The sequence below is a fragment of the Salmo salar genome, chromosome ssa19 (assembly GCF_905237065.1).
Source record: "Salmo salar chromosome ssa19, Ssal_v3.1, whole genome shotgun sequence".
Classification (NCBI taxonomy): Eukaryota; Metazoa; Chordata; class Actinopteri; order Salmoniformes; family Salmonidae; genus Salmo; species Salmo salar.
In genome coordinates, this window is record NC_059460.1 from 72,420,885 (window position 1) to 72,440,968 (window position 20,084).

The 20,084-nt window shown below is 43.8% G+C and overlaps 1 protein-coding gene and 1 non-coding gene across 4 annotated transcripts; both read right to left on the reverse strand.

Annotated features, from left to right (window-relative positions):
• Positions 1 to 3,190: 3,190 nt before the first annotated feature.
• Positions 3,191 to 17,081, reverse strand: LOC106579555 (translocon-associated protein subunit alpha). Of its 3 annotated transcripts, XM_014159580.2 has the most exons (9): positions 16,816 to 17,081; positions 7,637 to 7,764; positions 7,444 to 7,540; positions 6,838 to 7,100; positions 6,633 to 6,709; positions 6,417 to 6,495; positions 5,337 to 5,430; positions 4,625 to 4,639; positions 3,191 to 4,181 (listed from the first exon to the last, which is right to left on the reverse strand). In XM_014159580.2, exons 1-9 carry the CDS (start codon positions 16,883 to 16,885, stop codon positions 4,114 to 4,116), a joined length of 891 nt encoding a protein of 296 aa, XP_014015055.1. In that variant the 5' UTR covers positions 16,886 to 17,081; the 3' UTR covers positions 3,191 to 4,113. The 3 variants fall into 3 exon arrangements, with proteins under 3 accessions (XP_014015055.1, XP_014015056.1, XP_014015054.2); XM_014159581.2 differs by lacking the exon at positions 4,625 to 4,639 and having other exon boundaries at positions 16,816 to 17,080; XM_014159579.2 differs by lacking the exons at positions 3,191 to 4,181; positions 4,625 to 4,639; positions 5,337 to 5,430 and adding an exon at positions 5,508 to 5,910.
• Positions 17,082 to 19,961: 2,880 nt separating this feature from the next.
• Positions 19,962 to 20,037, reverse strand: trnat-ugu (transfer RNA threonine (anticodon UGU)). Its single transcript has one exon. It is a non-coding gene; the product is annotated as a tRNA-Thr (tRNA).
• Between the last annotated feature and the right edge of the window lie 47 nt (positions 20,038 to 20,084).

Below are 20,084 nucleotides of genomic sequence, written 5' to 3' on the forward strand. Positions count from 1 at the left end.
GACGCAATGAATGCTGGATGCCTGGACATATCTGCAAAAGATTGCCAGGGATGGACCAGGCATGCCAAAATATTCTTTCCTAGGTGTATTGCCCAAGATGACATAAGATGTGATGTGGATGAGAACCTGTGGCCAAATGCAGAAGACAGGGTTGACTAGCATTGCTACTGTATCTGTATTGGTGGATGGTGTATATACAAATTCTTGATTTTGGAATCACGCAATGCCAAAAAATGACATAAACATATTGAAGCATATTGCATCATGTCTCATTCATTCCTGTAACATATACTGCAATGAATTGTAAAGAGTAGAGGTGTCATTCTTGTTTTGTAAAGAAATGTTACAAAAGAAAACATTGTGTAGTGCTACCTGTTGTTAGTGTTTTTAGGTCGTTGTTTTATGAGTGACAAAGTGTGCTTGTTGGGTGACAACTTTGCTAGTGTTATGGAAGAATGAGTTGATTTGAGACATGTATGAAGTGTTTTGGTAGTTTTAGTGCATTTTGGGTGTGAAATGAACTGCTGTGCCAAGCTGAAAGTTGGTTAGGAGAACTGTGTGAAGAGTTTTGAAAAAGTGACCTAAGTATTGAGAAATGGGTTCTAGCGATTGTAAAACACTATAATATAACAGGCACAATTTCTACTTAAACTATCAAAGGCACGCGAAGGGAACTCATTTCGTGGAACAACCCTCTAACCTGAAGCTTTGGCCGATTTCTTGGGGGCGATCAAATAAACAAAAGGGATACTCCAGGTTCTCGAACTCAGGTCCTGTGAATACATAACTTATACTTGTGTGGTTTAGAGGTCATGTAATGTATATTAAACATTGAACATATTGACACTTTATTTCTCAAATACAGACAAGACGTATGCAAATACACAACTCACTTCATACACGACCAAAAGTATGTGGACACCTGCTTATCAAACATCTCATTCCAAAAACATGGGTATTAATATGGAGTTGGTCCCCCCCTTTCCTGCCATAACAGCCTCCACTCTTCTGGGAACACTTTCCACTAGATGTTGGAACATTGCTGTGGGGACTTGCTTCCATTCAGCCACAAGAGGCCTGGTTAGACCTGGTTTGCAGTTGGCGTGCCAATATATCCCAAAGGTGTTCGATGGGGTTGAGTTCAGGGCTATGTGCAGGCCAGTCAAGTTCTTCCACACTGATCTCAACAAACCATTTTTGTATGGACCTCACTTTGTTCATGGGGGCATTGTCATGCTGAAACAGGAAAGGGCCTTCCACAAACTGTTGCCACAAAGTTGGAAGCACAGAATTGTCTAAAGTGTAATTTCATGCTGTAGTGTTAAGATTTCCCTTAACTGGAACTAAGGGGCCTAGTCTGAACCATGCAAAACAGCCCCAGACCATTATTCCTCCTCCACCAAACTTCACAGTTGGCACTATGCATTGGGGCGTTTTATTGGCATCCGCCAAACCCAGATTTGAACTGTCAGATGTTGAAGCTTGATTCATCACTCCAAAGAACACGTTTCCACTGCTCCAGAGTCCAATGGCGGCGAGCTTTATACACGTCCCGCCGATGCTTGGCTTTGCGCATGGTGATTTTAGGCTCGTGTGTGGCTGCTCGGCCCGGCGAACAGTTCTTGTGCTGACTTCCAGAGGCAGTTTGGAACTCGGCAGTGAGTGTTGCAACCGAGGACAGATGATTTTTACATGCTACACACTTCAGAACTCGGCAGTCCCGTTCTGTGAGCTTGTGTGGCTGAGCCGTTGTTGCTTCTAGACGTTTCCATGTCACAATAACAGCGTTTACAGTTGACCGGGGCAGTTCTAGCAAGACCGAAAGTTGACAAACTGACTTGTTCACCGTTGAAAGTCACTGAGCTCTTCAGTAAGGACATTCTACTGCCAATGTTTGTCTATGGAGATTGCATGTCGGTGTGCTCGATTTTATACATGTGGCTGAAATAGCAGAATCCACTCATTTGAAGGGATGTCCACATACTTTTGTATATATAGTGTACAGTAGTGCTACTGGAGGCGTTACTGGCTAACTATAGTGGCTAGCTTATGCTGAGTTCAAAACTACAGGTAACTCGGAAATCAACGACTCCCGACTTCAGTGCGTTCAAAACAACTGGGAACGCAAAAAAAAAATGACGGGAAAATTTTTGTTCCAACTTGGAATACTAAATTGGAAACTCTGTCTTCTTTCCAGAGCTCCCGACTTTCCGACCTGAAGATCATTGACGTCATGATTTGAATTAGTTTTCCCAGTTGTATTGAAAGCACCATTAGCTGTCGTGGCGCACATGACCAGAATGAAACCCCATTTGTGTTAGAAAATATAGAAAGAGGAGGCACCGTTTTTCGTACCCAAAGTTGACTTTCAATAGTAATGGTTTATCGAGATCGGTGAGGAAGAACTTAAATGGCCCTGACTTCAACCCCATCGAACACCTTTGGGATGACTTGGCACACCAACATCAGTGCCCGACCTCACTAATGCTCGTGGCTGAATGGACATAAGTCCCCTCAACAATGTTCCAACATCTAGTGGAAAGCCTTCCGAGAAGAGTGGAGGCTGTTATCGCAGTAAAGAGGCGACCAACTCCATATTAATGCCCATGATTTAGGAATGAGATGTTCGACGAGCAGATGTCCACATACACTATATTACAAAAAGTATCTCTAAGGATAATAATGAATAAGATTATCTGGTCAGATCCTAGATCAGTACTATGAGATGCTTTGTAGATACAGGCCCAGGATTCAAACAAACTACAATGCACAGACATCGCATTGCATTTTAAAAAGGTTATGTTTGACTAAATGCAATTTCTGCAGAGTTCTGTTTGTTTTAATCCCGGGCTGTGCGGTTATTGCTCTACCCATTATACACAAATCAATTACTTAAATGAATTCATTGACAGTGTTCAGCAAGAGTGAAGACAATATATGTATTAGTTCACACTGCAGTAAATAAAGACATATCACATACATCTCCACTTTCATTTTCTGTTTTCTACATCAAGCTGCACCAGTGTCCAAAATGAACACTTTCATACTGCAGTGTAAAAATTCTTTTTTTTGTTGCTACAATATGTTTTCATTACAAGTTCATATACAGAGGGGGAAAAAAATATTTTGGGATCCATCTATTCTCAAATGGTCATTAAAAAGCTCCATGAATCACACAACAGAAAGACGGTTGGGGGAGGGGGAGTGGAAGATTTAATAGCAAACATTTGTTTTCACAAATTTGACAGTCCTTGACAGTCAGTGCCGAACAGTTAGTCCAAAGCCCCTCTCAGAAGTTTATGAAATGGGGGGCCTTGTGGTACAGTAGTGAATGTACTGTGCCTGTAAAACACACAAGTAATTATCCCAGACAAGTCAGGAAACTAAATTAGCATTGCAGGGCACTCATCAGTAAACATACACACACCAGTGCTTTATTCAGATCCTCAGATTTAAAATTAAATACTGAATTCATAGGCGTAGATGAAATAAATCGAGCCTTGGAATATAAAGAATGCAAATCTACAGTAAATGACACAAAACATGTTTTTTTACAGGCACATTGAGGACAAAAGAAGCCCGTTTACCATGTCCTCATGTCTTCACCGAATCATCCAAGCTGTGAAAGATGGCCAAACATTGCAGTGCACTTCAAATGACAAGATTCGAAGCTGGCCATCCTCTGTGCCACGAAGCAGCAGAGGAGAATAATGTGACAGAAACACAAATGTGTAGATATTAACCAGTGCAAAACATATAAATATATATATGTTTTTACAGACAAGGTGTGTGTAATCACGGCTCTCCGGGATACCAAAAACAACAATCACTATTCTGCCTCAAAAAGGTATCCACAGGTCAAAAAAGGAAAGGCAGTCGCAACCAAAAAAATTACCTAAAAGAAAAAACCATGAAGTGTATCATCCCCCACTATCGTTTAATACCTGTGATAATAACGCCTTGACAAAAAACTAAATGGGTCCGTTTGGTATTTATCGTCTAGTTTAGCGGTAGAAACCGGCCTCTTGTGAAGAGATTCTGTGGTGAGAGAAGGCTGTTGCCTCTCCTCGGCTGCGTCAGGTGCGACTGGCAGAACTGGGCAGTGGGGGCCCATCACTCGTCCGAACCAGCAGAGCGCTTCTGTGTCCGCTTGCGGGGAGATCGTCTGGGGGAAGCCTTGTCTGGGGAAACAACAGGAGAGATTTAGGGAAGGTTTGCAGGTCCTTTTTAGATGTCACTCTTTGGATCAGATATGGAGATCTTACAAATACTTTTTGCATAGGCACAGTCTAAAATCAACACCTAGCCGCATCTTGTAGATCTGTAAGAATTGGATGAGTTATGGTAGAAACTCCACATAGGCAAATATGGTGCTGAGGTCTATATCAAATTGACCCTTTCAGACCTATGAGGAGTGTCTAGGGACTAGGGATTGATGTCAGTGACCATAGATGCTACAACAGAGACTAACATGAATCAATGATTGAGATATCAGTACTTCTGAATATGCTAATTGAATTCACTGTTGAGTCAAACAGATACGTTCTTTATGTCTACAACTAGAGCAAACTTAACATTTTGCTAAACTACTACCGCTCACTCCTGAGAGAAAGGGAAGCCTCACCTCGCCGACTCTGCACTGAAGACGCAAGGAAAGAGGGAGAGAGAGAAAAGAGAATGAACCCATGCCCAGAGAGAGAACAGGTTGTTTTGAAACACCAGCCAAACAGAGAGAATTCTAAAAAAGTGAAATATCCCCAAAGTTGACAACAAGCATCTATGGAAACATTGCAACGTTACAAAGCTGACAGCAGTTGGTGAACTAGAGGGGATTGCACAATAGAAGAGCATGTAGGCTATAGAAAGAGGACCACAGCAAGGATGGGGCATAGCAGCTAGGATGTGCTTACACTTCAGTCCTCTTAAAAGCATTTCATTTGACACTGTAGCTTCAAAAGCTTTTTTCCATGCACTTATGCAGCTCAATCTAAGATATACCCATATATTTCACTTTACACTGTTAGTAACCTAGGCTCAGCTTTTGAAGGTGCTGGCACCCCGGTGGCTAATGGCTAGCATGAACAGCTAGCTCCCCTGTGGCTACTAGCTAGCATAATGTCCTGTGGCTAATGGCTAGCATAAAACAGTTAGCTCCCCTGTGGCTACTAGCTAGCATAATGTCCTGTGGCTAATGGCTAGCATAAAACAGCTAGCTCCCCTGTGGCTACTAGCTAGCATAATGTCCTGTGGCTAATGGCTAGCATAAAACAGCTAGCTCCCCTGTGGCTACTAGCTAGCATAATGTTGAATGAGTGAGTGGTGAGGTGGGGACTTACTGATCTGGTTAAGGGTCTCCTGGGGAATCCAGCTCATGTCCACATCGTTGTGGCTAGAAGTGCCCATCTCCACCTTGGCAGCTGGCCGCCTCCTCTGCACGGGGTGGGGGAGAACACAAGAGTGACCGAACTGAAGAGGAAGCGAAACTTATACTTTCACTAGACTTCTACATAAACAAAACCTTAAAATTGTCTTGCAAACTTAACTCTTTATCCCCCTCAGTCTTCTGAAATGTTCTAGTGTGGGTTAGACACTTGAACTTTCTCAATACAACATTGAAACACAATCCCCAAAACCCATCTTCCACACCCATGGCCTTTTCAACATTGTTCCCCTAGCCCTTTTATTCATTCATTCATTCATTCATTCATTCATTTCCCAGTAGTGGTGATTGGTGGTGGTGACTGGTGGTGGTGGTGATTGGTGGTGGAGCATACATCCATTTTGCCTTCATTCTTGCTTTTCAACAAAATAGCTGAAACCGAACCCGCCTCTTTCCCTGTCTACCTCCATGTTCCTCAGAAAAGTAGTGGTACTAGCTCGAATCCTTTTCTGACTCTCACTGTGTTCAACCTGAAAGAAGGACATTGACTCATCAACTGACAATCATCTGAACTGGGAGAGTCCCACTGTTGAATGTGAAGAGGCATCTCCTAATTCCTTTCCCTCTGGACTGCTCATCTACCAACATTCTATGTAAATCTTGTCATGGTGCATTGCTTCAGCAAAACTATCGAAAGTACATATCTTTCGGTCTTCGTATCACTCTTGTAAAAACAAGGAAAGCACACACATAAAGGAAAAATATGCTTAAAGGTGCACTACGCAGAAATTACTCTGCCACTTCCTAGTTGCTAAAATTCTAATAGTTGAAGACGCAAAAACAAAACTTAAGAATGGGAAGCATAGAAAAAGCACACATACAACAGATCTACCGCTTCTTAGACCCGCTTTCAATGAGAATGACAGAACTACAACTAATTTCTATCTGAATTTGGTCAGGTCACCCAAAAAGTTACATAGTGCAGCTTTAATTAATTATTCTTCTGCATTCAGTGGTGTCGGCTTTGAAGCTTTACCTTTCTGGACTCTAGCAGCTGATGAAGGCCTACCACCACCAGCAGACCCAATCCAGACAGGAACACATACATGAAGATCCTAGAGATACAGAAGACAGAGAGGAGTTAAGACACCAGGTGTGGCGGCTATTTGTTTGGCAGCCATCCCCAATATGGTTTCATTTAGCCCTTCTGACCGTCTTCCAACAGAGGGCTAGCCCATCTAGTCTCACTTACGTCTCTCCGTCCAGTGCGTCCTCTCTCTCGGTGATGGTCACGGTCTGGTTGAACACAGCATCCTGGAACAAGTTACCCTGAGAGAGGCGCAAGGGAGAGGCTCAGATATCACCTCCAGCTGGTGAACTATCTTTCATCTTTCCCCATTTCATATGAAAGTGCAACCTCACAAGCAAAGGAAAGACAAGAGCCAAGGCCCACTTACGTTACTGTCCTTGTAGTTGAGGTTGATAACCAGGCCGAAGGGGCGCCCGCCCATGGGCTCGGCGGGGATGAAAGAGTACTCAAACGTGGCCTGGCGCCCGGCAGGCACCACTACGCCCAGCTGCAGGGCTGTGAAGTTCTGGATGTAAAACTGGAAGTCCTGCGGGTAGCGGAAGGATGCGTCCAGCGACTCCACCACAAAGTTGTCGCTGCCTTTGTTGGTAAAGCCCATCAGGAACTTCACAATGTCGTTGGCTGGGAAGTCTGAAGGCAAAAGACAGGAGAAAGAGCAACAGAAGAGTAGGAGTGGTGGCTTTAAATGTGAATTTGAAGCACTCAGGCTTGTCAGAATCAGATTAATTCCTTTTCATTCAAGTAATTGAGCAGACATTTGTTCAGTGCAATGTGCAATAAATGCACAAATAAAAATTGAGGTTGAAACGTATATCCTAAGCATCGTCGCTAAATTAATCCATCTACAAATACATGTCATAGTCTTAGAATTGAAGTGAAAACAAGCAGTTCAAAACAATTATGAGGAGATTATGTGCAAAATTCAACATGCAGATATGTTGAGACAAGCCCTAGTCAGTGCCTATACTCCTACCATCTCCCTTGACGAAGAGGATGGTGGTGTCAGCATTGGGGGAGGCTTTCACATCTCCTCCTACGGCTTCCTCCTCCTCTTCCTCTTTTTCTTCCGTCTAAAATATACAAAAGAGACTTTGCGTTAATTTAAAAAAAAATTATTACACACAAAAAGGCCTCGGGAGGCAGACAAAAGTAGCCTAATCTCTTACCAATTCCGTATTTTCATCATCTTCAACTTCGGCCTCGTCATCTTCATCGTTCACATCAACATCCTCCACAGCATCTTCATCAGCTGCCTCCTCATCCTCAGTAGCATCCTGGGCTGCCACCAATGGCCCTGCATTGATTGTAAGGAAATACATCCAATTTGAAATCTCACAAAATCTAATTTTGTGAAAACTAACTTGAGTTAGAGAAGTCACTGAGTCAAAATGAATCCTATTATTATGTTCACATCACCAGACCTACCATGGCTGCAGCAAGGGCGTTTAGCTACATAGCTAATATCTTATCAAGGGATTAAAACGGAGGTTGAACAAATCTTGTGTTCATTACAGTCACAGGTTTTAGGCCTAGCAAAATTAATTGAATTATCAAATAACTCATACCGCAAGCTTCTAACGTTGAACCCCTCAAGCAAAACACTGCTGGCTACAATGTCAGAAGAACAGATATGATTTTCAGGCTTTGCCAAAAATAGAGGGCTGCTTGTCCCATGTTGAAATCATGGTTTTTGATGTGAATTGAGTGACAGGAGATGAAGACTAGGCACATTCATTTCCGGTCACAACTTGCAGATTTGTTTACATGCTGCTGTGCGTTTTTGTTGCTAACCTTACTTTGCTACCTGACAACTTTACGGTTTTTACTTTTAAATTACCGTTTATATTTTTAGTTTTTCCCCTCACTCAACTTTTTCACTCCGGACGCTTTATCTGGACATGGTTCGTCAAGACCTCCAACAGCTGAAGCTAAGTAGTAACATTAACATGATGCCTTCTAATTGCAGTCGCTGTACTCATAATATACAGGAGAACGATCGCCTTACGGCGAGGATAGCTGTGCTGCAAGCCCCATTACCCGCAGTATTAGACTTAAAACTAATCATCTAGCGATCATACACTGTTTACCAGGGGGCAGGGCTACCGACGTTAAGGCTAATCTAAAGACGGTGCTGGCTAAAGCTAAAACTGGCGAGTGTAGAGAGTATAGGGATATTGTTATCCACGTCGGCACCAACGATGTTAGGATGAAACAGTCAGAGGTCACCAAGCGCAACATAGCTTCAGCGTGTAAATCAGCTAGAAAGATGTGTCGGCATCGAGGAATTCTCTCTGGCCCCCTCCCGGTTAGGGGGAGTGATGAGCTCTACGGCAGTCTCACAACTCAATCACTGGTTGAAAACTGTTTTCTGCCCCTCTCAAAAGATAGAATTTGTAGATAATTGGCCCTCTTTCTGGGACTCACCCACAAACAGGACCAAGCCTGGCCTGTTGAGGAGTGACGGACTCCATCCTAGCTGGAGGGGTGCTCTCATCTTATCTAGGAACATAGACAGGGCTCTAACTCCCGTAGCTCCACAATGAAATAGGGTGCAGGCCAGGCAGCAGGCTGTTAGCCAGCCTGCCAGCTTAGTGGAGTCTGCAACTAGTACAGTCAGTGTAGTCAGCTCAGCTATCCCCATTGAGACCGTGTCTGTGCCTCGACCTAGGTTGGGCAAAACTAAACATGGCGGTGTTCGCCTTAGCAATCTCACTAGAATAAAGACCTCCTCCATTCCTGCCATTATTGAAAGAGATCGTGATACCTCACATCTCAAAATAGGGCTACTTAATGTTAGATCCCTCACTTCAAAGGCAGTTATAGTCAATGAACTAATCACTGATCATAATCTTGATGTGATTGGCCTGACTGAAACATGGCTTAAGCATGAATGAATTTACTGTGTTAAATGAGGCCTCACCTCCTGGTTACACTAGTGACCATATCCCCCGTGCATCCCGCAAAGGCGGAGGTGTTGCTAACATTTACGATAGCAAATTTCAATTTACAAAAAAAATTAAAAAAAATGACGTTTTCGTCTTTTGAGCTTCTAGTCATAATCTATGCAGCCTACTCACTCACTTTTATAGCTACTGTTTACAGGCCTCCTGGTCCATATACAGCGTTCCTCACTGAGTTCCCTGAATTCCTATTGGACATTGTAGTCACAGCAGATAATATTCAAATTTTTGGTGACTTTAATATTCACATGGAAAAGTCCACAGACCCACTCCAAAAGGCTTTCGGAGCCATCATCGACTCAGTGGGTTTTGTCCAACATGTCTCTGGACCTACTCACTGCCACAGTCATACTCTGGACCTAGTTTTGTCCCATGGAATAAATGTTGTGGATCTTAATGTTTTTCCTTATAATCCTGGACTATCGGACCACCATTTTAGGACATCAGAGGACAAAAATCAGTTAACCACCTAACTGAGGAACTCAATTTAACTTTGCGCAATACCCTAGATGCAGTTGCACCCCTAAAAACTAAAAACATCTGTCCTAAGAAACTAGCTCCCTGGTATACAGAAAATACACGAGCTCTGAAGCAAGCTTCCAAAAAATTGGAACGGAAATGGCGCCACACCAAACTGGAAGTCTTCCGACTAGCTTGGAAAGACAGTACCGTGCAGTATCAAAGAGCCCTCACTGCTGCTCGATCATCCTATTTTTCCAACTTAATTGAGGAAAATAAGAACAATCCAACATTTATTTTTGATACTGTCGCAAAGCTAACTAAAAAGCAGCATTCCCCAAGAGAGGATGGCTTTCACTTCAGCAGTAATAAATTCATGAACTTCTTTGAGGAAAAGATCATGATCATTAGAAAGCAAATGACAGACTCCTCTTTAAATCTGCGTATTCCTCCAAAGCTCTGTTGTCCTGAGTCTGCACAACTCTGCCAGGACCTAGGATCAAGGGAGACACTAACATGTTTTAGTACTATATCTCTTGACACAATGATCAAAATAATCATGGCCTCTAAACCTTCAAGCTGCATACTGGACCCTATTCCAACTAAACTATTGAAAGAGCTGCTTCCTGTGCTTGGCCCTCCTATGTTGAACATAATAAACGTCTCTCTAGCCACCGGATGTGTACCAAACTCACTAAAAGTGGCAGTAATAAAGCCTCTCTTGAAAAAGCCAAACCTTGACCCAGAAAATACAAAAAACTAAAATCAGTCTATATCGAACCTTCCATTCCTCTCAAAATTTTTAGAAAAAGCTGTTGCGCAGCAACTCACTGCCTTCCTGAAGACAAACAATGTATACGAAACGCTTCAGTCTGGTTTTAGACCCCATCATAGCACTGAGACCGCACTTGTGAAGGTGGTAAATTACCTTTTAATGGTGTCAGCGTCTCCGCATCTGTTCTCGTGCTCCTAGATCTTAGTGCTGCTTTTGATACCATCGATCACCACATTCTTTTGGAGAGATTGGAAACCCAAATTTGTCTACACAGACAAGTTCTGGTCTGGTTTAGATCTTATCTGTTGGAAAGATATCAGTTTGTCTCTGAATGGTTTGTCCTCTGACAAATCAACTGTAAATTTCGGTGTTCCTCAAGGTTCCGTTTGTTTCTATTGTTTTCACTATATATTTTACCTCTTGGGGATGTCATTTGACTTTTTAAACTCGGACAAAACAGAGATGCTTGTTCTAGGTCCCAAGAAACAAAGAGATCTTCTGTTAAATCTGACAATTAATCTTGATGGTTGTACAGTCGTCTCAAATAAAACTGTGAAGGACCTCGGCGTTACTCTGGACCCTGATCTCTCTTTTGAAGAACATATCAAGACTGTTTCAAGGGCAGCTTTTTTCCATCTACGTAACATTGCAAAAATCTGAAACTTTCTGTCCACAAATGATGCAGAAAAATTAATCCATGCTTTTGTTACTTCTAGGCTGGACTACTGCAATGCTCTACTTTCCGGCTACCCGGATAAAGCACTAAATAAACTTCAGTTAGTGCTAAATACGGCTGCTAGAATCCTGACTAGAACCAAAAAAATGTATCATATTACTCCAGTGCTAGCCTCCCTACACTGGCTTCCTGTTAAGGCAAGGGCTGATTTCAAGGTTTTACTGCTAACCTACAAAGCATTAAATGGGCTTGCTCCTACCAATCTTTCCGATTTGGTCCTGCCGTACATACCTATACGTACGCTACGGTCACAAGACGCAGGCCTCCTAATTGTCCCTAGAATTTCTAAGCAAACGGCTGGAGGTAGGGCTTTCTCCTATAGAGCTCCATTTTTATGGAATGGTCTGCCTACCCATGTGAGAGATAAAGACTCGGTCTCAACCTTTAAGTCTTTACTGAAGACTCATCTCTTCAGTGTAGTGTAGTCTGGCCCAGGATTGTGAAGGTGAATGGAAAGGCTCTGGAGCAACGAACCGCCCTTCGTGTCTCTGCCTGGCCAGTTCTCCTCTCTCCACTGGGATTCTCTGCCTCTAACCCTATTACAGGGGCTGAGTCACTGGCTTATTGGGGTTCTTCCATGCCGTCCCTAGGAGGGGTGCGTCACTTGAGTGGGTTGAGTCACTAACGTGGTCTTCCTGTCTGGGTTGGCGCCCCCCCTTGGGTTGTGCCGTGGCGGAGATCTTTGTGGGCAATACTCGGCCTTGTCTCAGGATGGTAAGTTGGTGGTTGAAGATATCCCTCTAGTGGTGTGGGGGCTGTGCTTTGGCAAAGTGGGTGGGGTTATATCCTTCCTGTTTGGCCCTGTCTGGGGGTATCATCGGATGGGGCCACAGTGTCTCCTGACCTCTCCTGTCTCAGCCTCCAGTATTTATGCTGCAGTAGTTTGTGTGTCGAGGGGCTAGCGTCAGTCTGTTATATCTGGAGTATTTCTCCTGTCTTATCCGGTGTCCTGTGTGAATTTAAGTATGCTCTCTCTAATTCTCTCTTTGTCTCTCTCGGAGGACCTGAGCCATAGGACCATGCCTCAGGACTACCTGACATGATGACTCCTTGCTGTCCCCAGTCCACCTGGCCGTGCTGCTGCTCCAGTTTCAACTGTTCTGCCTGCGGCTATGGAACCCTGACCTGTTCACCGGACGTGCTACCTGTCCCAGACCTGCTGTTTTCAACTCTCTAGAGACAGCAGGAGCGGTAGAGATACTCTCAATGATCGGCTATGAAAAGCCAACTGACATTTACTCGAGGTGCTGACGTGTTGCACCCTCGACAACTACTGTGATTATTATTATTTGACCATGCTGGTCATTTATGAAAATTTGAACATCTTGGCCATGTTCTGTTATAATCTCCACCCGGTTTCTTCGTAGGTTTTGGCCTTTCTAGGGAGTTTTTCCTAGCCACCGTGCTTCTACACCTGCATTGCTTGCTGTTTGGGGTTTTAGGCTGGGTTTCTGTACAGCACTTTGAGATATCAGTTGATGTAAGAAGGGCTATATAAATACATTTGAGTCTACAGTGTCTAGAAGCGACTTCACTATACATTTTCTGGATTCAGGTTCACTCAAACATCGTTTTAAGCGTTGTTTTACTATTGGCAGATACAGCTGGTTTTGGGTTTATATACTGCTCAAAAAAAATAAAGGGAACACTTAAACATCACATCCTAGATCTGAATGAAAGAAATAATCTTATTAAATACTTTTTTCTTTACATAGTTGAATGTGCTGACAAAAATCACACAAAAATAATCAATGGAAATCCAATTTATCAACCCATGGAGGTCTGGATTTGGAGTCACACTCAAAATTAAAGTGGAAAACCACACTACAGGCTATTCCAACTTTGATGTAATGTCCTTAAAACAAGTCAAAATGAGGCGCAGTAGTGTGTGTGGCCTACACGTGCCTGTATGACCTCCCTACAACGCCTGGGCATGCTCCTGATGAGGTGGCGGATGGTCTCCTGAGGGATCTCCTCCCAGACCTGGACTAAAGCATCCGCCAACTCCTCGACAGTCTGTGGTGCAACGTGGCGTTGGTGGATGGAGCGAGACATGATGTCCCAGATGTGCTCAATTGGATTCAGGTCTGGGGAACGGGCGGGCCAGTCCATAGCATCAATGCCTTCCTCTTGCAGGAACTGCTGACACTCCAGCCACATGAGGTCTAGTATTGTCTTGCATTAGGAGGAACCCAGGGCCAACTGCACCAGCATATGGTCTCACAAGGGGTTGGAGGATCTCATCTCGGTACCTAATGGCAGTCAGGCTACCTCTGGCGAGCACATGGAGGGCTGTGCGGCCCCCCAAAGAAATGCCACCCCACACCATGACTGACCTACCGCCAAACCGGTCATGCTGGAGGATGTTGCAGGCAGCAGAACGTTCTCCACGGCGTCTCCAGACTCTGTCACGTCTGTCACGTGCTCAGTGTGAACCTGCTTTCATCTGTGAAGAGCACAGGGCGCCAGTGGCGAATTTGCCAATCTTGGCGTTCTCTGGCAAATGCCAAACGTCCTGCACGGTGTTGGGCTGTAAGCACAACCCCCACCTGTGGACGTCGGGCCCTCATACCACCCTCATGGAGTCTGTTTCTGACCGTTTGAGCAGACACATGCACATTTGTGGCCTGCTGGAGGTCATTTTGCAGGGCTCTGGCAGTGCTTCTCCTGCTCCTCCTTACACAAAGGCGGAGGTAGCGGTCCTGCTGCTGGGTTGTTGTCCTCCTACGGCCTCCTCCAAGTCTCCTGATGTACTGGCCTGTCTCCTGGTAGCGCCTCCATGCTCTGGACACTACACTGACAGACACAGCAAACCTTCTTGCCACAGCTCGCATTGATGTGCCATCCTGGATGAGCTGCACTACCTGAGCCACTTGTGTGGGTTGTAGACTCCGTCTCATGCTACCACTAGAGTGAAGGACCGCCAGCATTCAAAAGTGACCAAAACATCAGCCAGGAAGCATTGGAACTGAGAAGTGGTCTGTGGTCCCCACCTGCAGAACCACTCCTTTATTGGGGGTGTCTTGCTAATTGCCTATAATTTCCACCTGTTGTCTATTCCATTTGCACAACAGCATGTGAAATGTATTGTCAATCAGTGTTGCTTCCTAAGTGGACAGTTTGATTTCACAGAAGTGTGATTGACTTGGAGTTACATTGTGTTGTTTAAGTGTTCCCTTTATTTTTTTTGAGCAGTGTATATCGATTCGCTCTCAAATATTTGTCATCTGATGTATTAGTTTCAGTCTGAATCGTTTCATCAAAACTTTGCTGCCAGCTCCTGATATCAGGGCATAAAAACTATAATCCTGAATTAGTCTAGTGTTCATGTGCACCCAGCTATATTCAGTCCAAGTTTGTTTTCCCTGGATAAACTAGCTGAACTATGCTAGTTTTTCATCCTCATTGCCAAACTCCATAAATACTGCACCCTCAACTTCAAAACTCCTTTTTCATACAATCATGTAAACAAGACATTTTCTAGAAAGAAACTTAAATGATTTGTTTGTGGAATAGTCATGACGGGTTCAAGCCATCTGTCGTGTCGTCAGACAATGGTGGCGAAGGATATCATTGCTACTTAAGTTCAGTTTGGAGATGCACCAGCATCATTGGCGTAGGGTTAGCTGGACGTATCTGACAGGTCTTGGAACTGTGAAAACAGGTAGCCTCTCCCCTCTTGGCTCAATGGGATATATAGTGATTTTGTCAACATAGCCAGATATGTACAAAGTCTTGTACCTTTAACCTTTTTAATCTGACTACCGTATTTGTTGATTAAATCAGACTATTAATATACTGAAAAAAAAGAAGAAAAAAAAGAAACATGTAAAGTCTTGGTCCACTTTTACAAATGCAGAAAAAGCTACATTTCTCAAAAACTTGGTGCACAAATTGATTGATACATCCCTGTTAATGAGCATTTCTCCTTTGCCAAGATAATCCATCCATTTGTCAGGTGTGGCATATCAAGAAGCTCATTAAACAGCATAATCATTACACAGGTGCACCTTGCGCTAGGGACCATAAAAGCCACTAAAATGTGCAGTTGGGTCACCCAACGCCACATATGTCTCAAGTTAAGGGAGTGTGCAATTGGCATGCTGACTGCAGGAATGTCCACCAGAGCTGTCGCCAGAGAACGTACTGTTAATTTCTCTACCACAAGCCGCAGCCGTCGTTTAAGAGAATTTGGTAGTACGTCCAACTGGCCTCACAACCGCAGATCACGTGTATGGTGTTGTGTGGGCAAGCGGTTTGCTGATGTGAACGTTGGTGGCAATATGGTTATTGGATGGGCAGGCATAAGCTATGGACAACGAACACAATTGCATTTTATCGATGGCAATTTCAATGCACAGAGATACTGTGATGAGATCCTGAGGCCCATTGTCATGCCATTCATCTGCCGCCATCACCTCATGTTTCAGCATGATAATGCAGGACCCCATGTCGCAAGGATCTGTACACAATTCCTGGAAGCTGAAAATGTTGCAGTTCTTCCATGGCCTGCATACTCAGACATGTCACCCATTGAGCATGTTTGGGATGCTCTGGATCAACGTTTAAGACCGTGTGTTCCAGTTCCCAACAATATCCAGTAACTTAGCACAGCCAATGAAGAGTGGGACAACATTCCACAGGCCACAATCAACAGCCTGATCAACTAAGTGAAGGAGATGTGTCGCGCTGCATGAGGCAAATGGTGGTCACACCAGATACTGACTGGTTCTCTGATCCATGCCCTACCTTAAAGAAAAAAAAAAAAGGTATGTGACCAACGGATGCACATCGGTATTCCCATGTGAAATCCATAGATTATGGCCTAATTAATGTATTTCAACTGACTTATTGCCTTATATGAACTGTAACTCATTGAAATCTTTGAAAATGTTGCGTTTCTAATTTTGTTCATTATCGACAACGTTAACTACTAGTTAGCACTACTACTAGCTAGACACCTTCCACCAAAGAGCACACGGATAGATAGTTAGATTAAAGACGATCAACACAACATAAATCAATTTAACTAGGTGATGGTGTAGATACAAATTAACAACCTAGATAGCTAGCTACATAAATGACAGCTAGCCGCAAGCTGGCTGGTAAGGACACGTCAGTCTAGCTACTGTAGTTACCGAAGCTTCCACTTTTGACTGAGCAAGAATCACTATTAAATTACATTTGAAATGAATAGGTACTAAAACGTGTAGCCCAGTATCGAAACAGACAAAACTGTTATTTGAGAAGGACAGTAGCTACAATGCCGTACTAGCAGAAAATAATATTTGCACATGTCAAAATGCGCTTGGGACACTGTCAGACAGTGGCTTTCCATAAAGCTAACGTTAACTGTAATAGCCAAGGTTGTTTCAATTCAGCTAGTCAACCCTAATTCCAGTTCGATAGACTCACCTTTCATGATAATCGTTGCCGGGAAAGCTAGTAATACTAGCAAAAGCAGTTTAGGAAGAAATGTCATCATTTTGATGTGAAATCACCTCCTTCACTAGGAAACGTATGGATTCCCTGAAGCCTAGCTGCTACTTCTTCTTCGATTAGGTTTAACGGCGGTTGGCATCCAATAAACGTGCATTACTGCCACCTACTAGACTCGAGTACAACTCCCTTGTACTTTTCTTGAAAAAATAAATAAACAAATACCCTACCATCTAACACTAACACTCACAGCAACAAAAAAGTACACCACCCTACTCCACTATTTAAATATATTTAGTCCTACCTCAGGACAACAACCTGAAAGGATGGGACACCACTACCACCCGAGTGGCGCAGCGGTTTAAGGCAATGCATCTCAGTGCTAGAGGTGTCACTACAGACCTTGGTTTGATTCCAGGTTGTATCACAACCAGCCAGGATTGGGAGTCCCATAGGTCGGTGCACAATTGGCCCAGCATCGTCTGGGTTAGGGTTTGGCCGGGGTAGGCCGTCATTGTAAATAAGAATTTGTTCTTAACTGACTTGCCTGGTTAAAAAAATAAAACTCATGTCAAGTCTCGCACACCCAAATACCTCTCTGCAGCTGCCACCACAACCTCAATTTTCTGTGACTAAAATCCATCACTGCAGTACATTTGATAACCATTGCTATAAATGCTAAAAATCCAATCTTACTGGAACATAAACTCAGCAAAAAAGAAACGTCCCTTTTTCAGGACCCTGTTTTTCAAAGATAATTTGTAAAAATGTCAAAATAACTTCACAGATCTTCATTGTAAAGGGTTTAAACACTGTTTCCCATGCTTGTTCAATGAACCATAAACAATTAATAAACATGCACCTGTGGAACGGTCGTTAAGACACTAACAGCTTACGGACGGTAGGCAATTAAGGTCACAGTTATGAAAACTTAGGACACTAAAGAGGCCTTTCTACTGACTCAGGGTCCCTGCTCATCTGCGTGAATGTGACTTAGGCATGCTGCAAGGAGGCATGAGGACTGCAGATGTGGCCAGGGCAATAAATTGCAATGTCCGTACTGTGAGACGCCTAAGACAGCGCTACAGGGAGACAGGACGGACAGCTGATCATCCTCGCAGTGGCAGACCATGTGTAACAACACCTGCACAGGATCGGTACATCCGAACATAACACCTGCGGGACAGGTACAGGATGGCAACAACAACTGCCCGAGGTACACCAGGAATGCACAATCCCTCCATCAGTGCTCAGACTGTCCGCAATAGGCCGAGAGAGGCTGGACATAGGGCTTGTAGGCCTGTTGTAAGGCAGGTCCTCACCAGACATCACCGGCAACAACGTCGCCTATGGGCACAAACCCACCGTCGCTGGACCAGACAGGACTGGCAAAAAGTGCTCCTCACTGATGAGTCGCGGTTTTGTCTCACCAGGGGTGATGGTCGGATTCACGTTTATCGTCGAAGGAATGAGCGTTACACCGAGGCCTGTACTCTGGAGCGGGATCGATTTGGAGGTGGAGGGTCAGTCATGGTCTGGGGCAGTGTGTCACAGCATCATTGGACTGAGCTTGTTGTCATTGCAGGCAATCTCAACGCTGTGCGTTACAGGGAAGACATCCTCCTCCCTCATGTGTTACCCTTCTTGCAGACCCATCCTGACATGACCCTCCAGCGTGACAATGCCACCAGCCATACTGCATGGCTACCACAGTATTCTGCAGTGATACGCCATCCCATCTGGTTTGTGCTTAGTGGGACTTTCATTTGTTTTTCAACAGGACAATGACCCAACACACCTCCAGGCTGTGTAAGGGCTATTTGACCAAGAAGGAGAGTGCTGGAGTGCTGAATCAGATGACCTGGCCTCCACAATCACCCGACCTCAACCCAATTGAGATGGTTTTGGGTAAGTTGGACTGCAGAGTGAAGGAAAAGCAGCCAACAAGTGCTCAGCATATGTGGGAACTCCTTCAAGACTGTTGGAAAAGCATTCCAGGGGAAGCTGGTTGAGAGAATACCAAGAGTGTGCAAAGCAGTCATCAAGGCAAAGGGTGGTTACTTTGAAGATTCTCAGATATAAAATATATTTTTATTTGTTTGACACTTTTTTAGTTATTACATGATTCCATATGTGTTATTTCATAGTTTTGATGTCTTCACCATTATTCTACAATATGGAAAATAATAAAAATAAAGAAAAACCCTTGAATGAGTAGGTGTGTCCAAACTTTTGACTGGTACTGTATACACAACGTCATCACATCTGAAGGGATTTACCTGAATTTACTTTTTGTGAGAGAAAGTGGATAGATATCTTCATTTTGTAAGCCTACATTTCTTTAAAACAAATAAATACATCACATTTCCTATCAAATAGTACACAGAGGCATTTAGACGTGTGACTTGACCTTTATAGTACACTCCCGGGTTGTAAAGTGGAAGTGAAGTAAGATGGTGTTCAAATGAGTCAAGAAAGACATCTTTCTCTGCATGTCTTCAAAAACAGTTATTTCTGCAGTCACAGTGTTTCACAGCTGTCGTCCACTTCAACAGCCTATGGAGAAAGAGGATGTAGTAAGAGATGGATCATTTGCTCAAATGTATGATGGGAGGGATAATGGATGAATGAATAGGCCTACAGACCTTAACAAAGTCCTCTTCAATGAATTCAGCCTCCTCAAGTTCTTCTGCTTCTTCCTCCATACTGTCTTTAGTGCATGGAGAGCCTTTCTGATCATTCTTAATCACATATTCCACTTCATCGTCTATCTCTCCTCCTTTCAATATTTTATGCAATTTCTCCAGACTGGCACCAAAGTTCCAGATGGCTTGGTTCCTGCCTGCATCAGTCTTACCCGGACTGTAGACTTCAGTTGTCTTAGAAGAAGGCACACTTGAGCCACACCTGGCCCCTCTGAACTCAAGGGAAGCTGCATCTCAAAGCACAGATCCCCTCCACTCCCTTTGAGATGTAGGTAAAGACTGTAGTCTGCTATAGAGTTGCTGTAGAGCTCCACCTTCTCACCCACCCCCTTACATTTTACTCATTTAGCAGACACTCTTATCCAGAGCGGCTTGCAGTAGTGAATGCATACATTTCATATATTTTTTTCTCCGTACTGGTCCCCCGTGGGAATCGAACCCACAACCCTGGCGTTACAAACACCATGCTCTACCAACTGAGCCACACAGGACCATCATCCAGAAAGCCTTTCTCCTCCACTGATTTTGGAGGCTGCATAG

Bases quoted from the DNA above. Each gene is read 5' to 3' on its own strand.
- LOC106579555 (XM_014159580.2), bottom strand. From the start codon at position 16,885: ATGATGACATTTCTTCCTAAACTGCTTTTGCTAGTATTACTAGCTTTC. The intron at 7,541-7,636 runs GTAAGAGATTAG...TGTATATTTTAG, and splicing joins ATGATGAAAATACGGAATTG to ACGGAAGAAAAAGAGGAAGA. The intron at 6,710-6,837 runs GTAAGTGGGCCT...CGCCTCTCTCAG, and splicing joins TCAACTACAAGGACAGTAAC to GGTAACTTGTTCCAGGATGC.